The 8,795-nt window shown below is 45.3% G+C and overlaps 1 protein-coding gene across 2 annotated transcripts in view; it reads right to left on the bottom strand.

The window, feature by feature from the left end:
* Positions 1 to 5,614: 5,614 nt before the first annotated feature.
* The window catches only part of Pitpnc1 (phosphatidylinositol transfer protein cytoplasmic 1), a 263,465-nt gene continuing 260,284 nt past the window's right edge, over positions 5,615 to 8,795 (bottom strand). Inside the window, exon 9 of one of the 2 annotated variants that reach the window (XM_032913822.1) lies at positions 5,615 to 8,077. In XM_032913822.1, the coding sequence (XP_032769713.1) occupies positions 7,824 to 8,077 (254 nt within the window). In that variant the 3' untranslated portion in view covers positions 5,615 to 7,823. The remainder of the gene's footprint in view (positions 8,078 to 8,795) is intronic. The other variant, XM_032913823.1, reaches the window with a different exon arrangement.

Raw genomic sequence — 8,795 nt, 5'->3', positions numbered from 1 at the left:
TTTCTGTAGATCAGTTCCTGTCCTGTGACTTGAATCTGCCTGATAAGTGTATTTGGGAAGTGGGATTCACAGAATGTATGGCTTGCTTTGCCAGTTAGGTTAATAGCTCTAAGCAGGGGCACTTAGCAAGAGACCAGAAGTTATCTCTGGGTACATCTCCCAGGGCTAACTCCCTCAGAGGAACTTGCCTATGTAGGCACCAAAAGTAGAAGACCCCTTTCCGCCCCTGCCACCCTCCCCCAGCCCACCCCCTCCCTCACCCCATCCCTTCCCCACCCCATCCCCCTCCCTCACCTCACCCCTCTCCCTCACCCCCCCCAGACAGAACAAGAGCTCCAAGTGGGCCCATTAGGGCGGCACACCTCAACACTTCTCACTTCACTATCCCCTTACTAAAGGATGATGACCAAGCCCAGAGCACAGATTTTTTTTTAAAGATTTATTTATTTATTCTATATAAGTACCCTGTCGTTGTCTTCAGACACACCAGAAGAGGGCATTGGATCCCATTACAGATGGTTGTGAGCCACCAGATGGGTGCTAGGTGCTAGGAATTGAACTCAGGACCTCTGGAAGAGCAGTCAGTGCTCTTAACCACTGAGCCATCTCTCCAGCCCTGATTGGCAATTTCATGAATGGCTGTTTCAGACAGAATGTATCCTGAACTTGAGACCAGGGTACAATTGGAAATCAGAGGCGGAAACACCACAAGGAATGTAATGGCTCTAATGGTGGCTGAGGAAATCATAGAGAAATCTGTGGGTGTTCAGAAGGCTAAGGTTGGGCCTCAGCGGGAAGCTGCTTTTAATAAAACTCTGCTTAGGAACTCGAGGAGTCACAAGAACCTATACATTGAGGATTAGGTATGCAAATATTTAACGACCCCCATAAAGTTCAGCCCCAGGAGGCAGCCTCTGCCTGAGAACGAAGGCTGAAAGCCAGCCAGCAGCTCAATGTTGAAAGTTGGTGTGTTTTGCATACAGAATTAAAATGCTGGATGGGGCATACTGGTGATGTTAGAGCTATAAAAGGCAACATGTTTTAGTTAATTGAACTGATATTACACAACTCACAGGACTTTGGTATAAAAAGCACTGTGCTTGTTCTGGTCAGAGGTCAGACGGTGACTTTATTTCCTTTTTTAAATTTCTGTCTGTCTGTCTATCGTGTGAGTGTGTGACATGAGTGTCACAGGACCTGTGTTGAGGTCAGAGGACAACTTTTAAGAGTTGGTCTTCTTATGGGTTGGGGATTTAGCTCAGTGGTAGAGCGCTTGCCTAGCAAGCACAAGGCCCTGGTTCGGTCCCAGCTCTGAAAAAAAAAAAAAAAAAAAAAAAAAAAGAGTTGGTCTTCTTCTACCGTGCGAGTCCTAGGGATGATCCAACTTCAGCCGTTAGACGCAGCAGCAAATACCCAGACCCACTGAATCAGCCAGTCAGCCTAAGCATTAACGAACCGGAAGATAGACTAGAGTTGTGTTTCTGTGTAAGCTCCACTGAGACTATTGGACCAAGGACATTGAAGCATTTCTGTTTCCGTACTCAGCAACTCCAGAGGAACCTCTCATGAACAACAGAGGTTGAGTGGGATAGGGAAATCGTGAGCCAGGTGTGGGGCTGGAGGGATGGCTCAGTGGTTATGGTTAAGAGCATTTGCTGCTGGGGTTGGGGATTTAGCTCAGTGGTAGAGCGCTCGCCTAGCAAGCACAAGGCCCTGAGTTCGGTCCCCAGCTCCAAAAGAAAAAGAAAAAAAAAAAAAAAAAAAGAGTATTTGCTGCTTAAACATGAGAACACAAGTTCGGATCCTAGCACCCATGCCTGTAACTCCAGTTCTGAGGGATCCGATGCCCCCTTCAAGACACAAATAAATAAAACACACATAAATAAAATGAATACCTTAAAAAAGTGACCCAACTAGAGCTGGGGGTATAGTTTAGTTGGTAGAGCTCTAGCCTAGTTTGCACCAAACCTTGCATTGGATTTCCTAGCATAATAAATGGATAAACCCATGAATAAACTGGGTATGCTGGTACACACCTGAATCCCAGAACTTGGAAGGTTAAAGCAGGGAGATTGAAATTTCAAGGTCATCTTTACCATATTGCAAGTAAAAGGAGATAAAAACTTTGTCTATTTTTTTTTAAAGATTTACATATGTATATGGTACTTTTGTCTTTGTATACTCTGCATGCAGGAAGACAGCATCAGACGGCTATGAGTCACCATGTGGGTGCTGGGAAGTGAACTCAGGACCTCTGGAAGGGCAGTCAGGGCTCTTAACCATTGAGCCATCTCTCCAGCCCAAGGCTTTGTCTTAGGAAAAAAAAAAAAGAGGAGTTGGAGAGATGGCTCAGAAGTTAAGAGCACTGTCTGCTCTTCCAGGGGCCCTAAGTTAAATTCCCAGCAACCACGTGGTGACTCACGACCATCTGTAGTGGGATCCGATGCCCTCTTCCGGTGTGTCTGAAGCTACAGGGTACTCATATACATTAAATAAATATATCTAAATAAATGAGTTGGAGCAGTGGCACACATGCCCTTCTTTTTTTTTTTTTTTTTTTTTTTTTTGGTTCTTTTTTGGAGCTGGGGACCAACCCAGGGCCTTATGCCCAGGCAGGCGCCTCTACCACTGAGCTAAATCCCCAACCCCCACACATGCCCTTCTAATCCCAGCAGAGGCAGGCAGATCTCTGAGAGTTTGATGATAGCCTGGTCTATATAGTGAGTTCCAGGACAGCCAGGGCTACGTAATAGAGACTGTGCCCCCACCAAAAAAAAAGAAAAACCAAAATAAATAAGAACAAAAAAGGCCTAGCTGAGCTGTCTAATTCAGTAGAGTATTTACCTATTTGCCTGGCATAACCAATGCCCAATGTGTGAACACATAGACACAGACACATACACACACACCCCAGACCTAACCTGGCATGGAGTGAATCTGGTTGGTACTCCCAAGGATCCCTCTTGGCTATGGGATCTTAAATTCTGGAGACATTCAAGTACCCTCTAGGTGGATAAGGGAGTTAATGCATTCAGCCTATGGGGTTCTAGGTTTTCTTTCGGGTATTTTTAGGCTGGAAAACTAAGGTCACTAGGAATTTCCTACCAAGGGTCTTGGATACCACATGCCCATTAGTAGGAGAGGCAACCTCGCACACGAGGCCATCCGGCTGGGTACAGTAATTGGCTTCCTACCTTGTCCTGTCTTTTTTCTCATTGACATCGATATTGGCCAGCGTTCCCTTGGGACTGGCTGAGAAAGAGGAAGCTACACTCGGAAGAAGATTGCTTTGTACTTTATTTACAACAGAATGTAAGAAAAAGTAAGTTATTAACAATAATAAATAACGGGGGGGGGCGGGCATCGACGACAGAACAGCCGTAAAAGGACACAGAGGGTTGTGTGTGTGAGGGTCACTTCCGCTCGAGTTGCTTGCACTCTGCGTTCCAACACTTGGTCCTTCAGTGGTGGCAGTGGTATTTTGACTAAGTTAACCCGATCAAGATCTCAGCTCGAAAACGGAAATGCTGAAATGACACTGGCAAGGACTTATAACATCAACTCAAAAGAACCTCTTATCTCCTCAGGGACACTGGGGAACGGGAAGGGAGACTTGAAATTCCACAGATACAGTTTGAACTCGGAAAGCAAGAAAGTGGGAAGGCTTATCCTAAGCATTTATTAAAATGGAGTTACAGTAAAGGGGCGTCGTCTGTGAAGTTCTCCACACGTTCACATTGTCTTACAGCATGAAGTCCTATGGATCTTGAGCAGTAAGATATCAGACTCGGACAGGGTGCTTTGAAGGTGGAATTCGGGATACAGGGGAACCCAAGGTGTCTTGGGTCTGTGCGTGGTGTCAATGCAGTGTGACGGTGTGACGCTTTGGTCTTATCAAGAATAAAGAGTTTAACATAGTTTATTCATGTCAATTTACAGACCAGGCCAAGATTTTTTATTTTTTATTTTTTTTCAACTATGGCTTGGATGGCAGATGTCATCTAGCCCACCAGTCAGGTGACCAGAAAAGTATGGAAACGTCACTCTGCATTGGATTATCTGCTTATAGGTTGAAAGGAGAGTCAATTCTGTGCTGGCCTTTTTCCAAAACAAAGTTCCCACCAATGAAAGCCAGCTGGTGCCCTGTTACCTTGTCTCAGAGCACTGAAGAGACGCCAAAGGAAGTGAAATTTGAAAATCTTCATAAACACATTTAGCTCTGAAAATTTCAATTTAGAGGGTTTTAATCAAGATGTTTCTTAGTTTAAAGCTCATTGTGGGTCATGAATGAAAACCACACAATTACTTTTGGGGGGTATCATTGGGGGTTGTGTATCCTATTTTTAAATTTCTATTTATTTGTGTGTGTGTGTTCATTAGATCTACAATTGAGCTAACTTATCTTCACATCCAAAAACCCGGCTGACATATGCCTGTAGATAAGTTAAAACAGCCCCACATAGATGCAAAAGCCAGAGTGCAGGTTTATAAGCAAGTCCATCCACGAACTGACAACAACAATAAAAAATGTTACAGTTTCTTTTTCCTTTGCTTTCTCTTAGTATACAGCGCAAAAGGAAACACTTGGGGTGGGGGTGGGGGTGAGACAAGCTTTATGCAATAAAAACACCACAAAGCCTTGACCCAGGAAAAGCGCAACAAAGAGATGCTGCTGTGCCACACCCTGAATGCGGGGATGTTTCCTCTTAGGAAGCCACCAGGAGTCAAGACACGAATGGCCATTTTAGCGGCATCCACCGCCGTCAGAGATGAAGAAGGGTAAACACACATTTTATCCTATGCTACTTCAGTTGGGCCACCAGAGACTTAGAACTGCTGGTGTGTGGCTTGCTATACTGCATTTTATACATGTATATATATGTACAGGTATGATACAATTTTGGTGAACGAAGCTGAAGGGTTTCACATGGCAGACATAGGCACTGAGTTAAGGATTCTATTCCCCCCTCGAACATGCTTAGCCATTCAAGTTTCTGCTATTTTTTTTACCCCCCTAAATTTCCATCATGCACCCATTTTGTTTCCATCCTCACAAGAATTACTCGTGTTCTATATACACACACCCCTCGAAGGCTTGGATCCCACAATGGCAGATTCACGTGAGGACAAAGCGAAACGACACTTGGCAATCAAGATTCAGAAAACGTCGAAGTCATTTATGCTTTTTGATGACTGGATTAAATATTCAAAGCAGCTAGTGAAATATATCCAGAATCCCACCCCTTCCCTATTTGAAACACACACAGAACCACATGTAGACAGGAAAACTGAACACATACGCGTTGGTTAAGAATCACATTACCAGAAGTTAGCGCTACAATTGGTGTCAAAGGTCCTGAGCTGACTACAAAGGAAAAGAAGACTCACAGAGAGGGAATGCGAAGGTAACTTTTCTAAGAGAACCAGACTGTTGACCTTGACAACAGAAGCCTGTATAGAACGGAGGAGTGGAGTGGTATTACTGGAAAAACTCGGTGCCAGATGGGTTAGCCACCTGCGCAAAATCAGCTCGCACTACACGAAAACCGACGAGCCCACCCCAGCCCGCGTCAGCTTGCAAACGGTAAGCAGATACATACACGAACTCCGTGTCTTCTGAAAAGTGGAATTTTGCTTTTTTTTAAAGCCAGACATTCTCATTGAATACAGCCGTATGCAGAGGAAACCACTGAAGAGTTCAAAGGGTTTGGGGAGAGAGTACGGATTTCCCACAAGCAAGATTCATGCTTCCATACCATGCAAAGGAGGGTACCCTACTACGGTACCGTCACCTCGAGCAGAAGGTGCGCTGTTACGATAAGCTATTTGTAATCGCTTTCCTTTGAGTACTGGGGTGCAATGTCCATCTATAGGCAAAGGAATGATCTAGACACTCCTTGAGCCCAGCACCTAGGCCGAGAGAGAGGGCATGGACCCAGGAGACATGGCAGAATGTGGGGCACTCGGGACCGGGTGCGGGCAGGGTCCACCGGCAGGGAGGTGTCAGGGAAGGAGAATACACTCCTTGGTCTGTTTTTGCTTCCTTTGGGATCTGTACTGGGGGCCATTTTCTTTCCTGAGGTTGGAGGTCAGGAGTCAGGAAGGGACAGCTAGGACGTAGGCTCTGCAGCGTCACACAGCTATTGCTATTCTGTGGGCTTTCCTTGTGGGCTTAAAGGCAGTGAGGTGCAACGGTGACCGATTTCTCTTTCTGCCACTTTGATGACCGACCTTGTCAGCGGTCGTCTTGGATCTGGCATACATACATGTCCCCTCTGTGCAGCAACGAGACTAAGACAAAAGGGACATTTATGACCACACCTCTGTACAAATAGGAACCCGCAACTCCTCAACGTCTCTCGCTTGCCTGTGTTTTCTGGATTCCTGGGACACAGCTGATAGCTAGATTATTTCCTTTCTGCGGGGTTGGGGGACTGGAACCCAGGGCCTCTTGAATGTTAGGTAAAGAACTCTACAATCGAGCTACACCCTGGCCCCTGATGTTTAGATTATAAGGAAGGAATAAGAGAACGGTAGTGTTTTCAGAAGCCTGGTGATGGTCAACCCATCCCAGGCATATCTGGGTGTTACTAAGAGTAAACCAGGAGGGATGGATTCTCTTCTGCATGGTTCAGACAGTGGTTAAGCGCAGGTAACTTAGTCTACCTTGAACTTCCTCAAGTGGGAGACTGACAACGAATGAATTCTCCTTAGCTTGTCAAAGTTTCTGAGAATTGTTTGGATGGTGAAGCTCACAGGTCAAGCTTTGGAGGTACTTGAAGAGAAGATGGCTGCCTCACCTGGGGCTCTCTGTTTCCGGAACATTCCACATTATATTAGTTGTGGTCATAAGCCATCCAGGCAAGTCTTAAAAAGATTTAAGAAGCCACCAGGGCATGGAGGGGGAAGCAAAGAGACGCAAACAGATGGGCTCTTTATTAAATTTTGTGAAAAGGTATAAAGAGACGTTATCGTGAATTGCACTTGGAGCCTCTAGAAGTTGGTTATTAAAATTTTCAAAAGTGTAAGAAGTTAATTTAGGCTCCAAATCCTGAGTCAGGCTAAATCAAAATAGGAATATTGATTACAACTGGAATTCAAGTATTGGTGGTCAGCAGTCCCAAATGATAACAATTGGGCATGTGACTCCTGAGAATATATATATATTTTTTACTTTTTGTTGTTGATGGGAGGAAATTGATGTCATTTTACCACACCTTACCAAAAAAAAAAAAAAAAAAAGTTTTCTCATCCATTCACCCTTTTACCATTGAGGCCCACATTAGACTCATCAAGTCCCAGAGACGGCTTCCTCCTTGGCCCACTTCTAAAGCTAGAGACAATTCTGTGTGTCTTGTTTGATTGTTCTCGAGACAGTGTCTCACATAACCCAGGCTGGCCTCAAATCTGTTTCTAGCTGAGGTTGGCCCGGAACTTCTGACCCTGCTGCCTGGTTTACCATTGCGGGGATGGAACCGAGGGCTCCGTGGCAGCTGCAGCAGCTCTCTACCCACTGAGCTTTGCCCTCTGCCCCTCCTGTTTTGCTTTGTTTTCTAAATCGTACTTTTCCACATTCGCTATGATGCTGCGTGGCACACGAAGGGGGTTCTTGCTATCTGTGAGATTATCTAACCACATGCAGTCTGAGATCCAAGAACACAGTTGAGTGAAGAGGCAGTCTTTCCTCGACCAGAGGATTCTTTAAGAAAAAAAAAAAAAAAAAAAAGCCTCAAATGAAAATAAAGGACCCAACGGGATGTTCACACGGAGTTACTCTGATTTGGGCCGACATGGCTTTTCGGAAGCGTAGACGCCAGGTAAATTCAGGGTGGCTTTTTTTCTGGATCTGGAAGTGTGAGCTGCCTTGGAGTAGATTTTTCCGGGCCGGTCTTTGGGAATGGAGGAAATTTGGCAGATCTGTGGAGAGAGGGTGGAGGGGGCGCTGGAGGGGCGCCATGCACCGAGGAAGGCAGAGAGCGATGCCGAGATCGAGATGGCGGTGGAAAAACGCCGATCTTCTTGTTGGTGGCTTCCTGAGTGGCTCGTTCGAACTCTCGCACTTCATCCATTGTCATGTCTTCAAAGGGAAAAGCAGAGAGAATAACAGTTACTGTCCAGACGTGCAAATGGGTTTTGTTGCTAAATCTGGGGGCGCTACCATGAAGCCGACCCCTACCCTTCACAAACCTGAATTGTTTTTGAAATATTAATCCCTCATTTTTTTCTCCCTCATCTTTGTTAATAAGACACATCCCCCTCAAAAAACATTCCCTTTTTGGATATCAATCCAAGATTTTTCAAAGGACTCTTCAGTAAGTATTCAGGAATTACTGAAATACACTTTATTTATCTATTTGCTGGGTGAGCATGGATCCTGTGTGGGGGGTGACTGAGTCTTGGAGGTGAGAGGACAACCTTCAGTCCTCCCGCCATCCGGGCCCTCAGTTCATTGGGCTGAACTCGGCTTGCCAGACTTGGCAGCAGCGGCTATCTTTAATTGGTGAGCCATCTCATTAGTCCAATTAGTACGCACTAAAAATATTTGTGTGTGTATGCGTGTATATGTGTGTGCGCATGTGTGTGGTGTCTGTATGAGTGCGTGCATGTGAGTGCATGTGTCTGTATGTGTATATATATGTTGTGTATATGTATGTGCATGTGTATTTATGTGTATATGTGTATTGCGTGTGTGTTGTGTGTGTGTGTGTGTGTGTGTGAGACACCGCTGTGCACACAAGAAAGCTAGAAGAGGGCACCTTTAATTTTCCCTATTCCTTTGGGGCAGGGTCTCTCTC

The sequence above is a fragment of the Rattus rattus genome, chromosome 9 (genome assembly GCF_011064425.1).
Source record: "Rattus rattus isolate New Zealand chromosome 9, Rrattus_CSIRO_v1, whole genome shotgun sequence".
Classification (NCBI taxonomy): Eukaryota; Metazoa; Chordata; class Mammalia; order Rodentia; family Muridae; genus Rattus; species Rattus rattus.
This window is presented reverse-complemented; position numbering and strand designations above follow the sequence as displayed.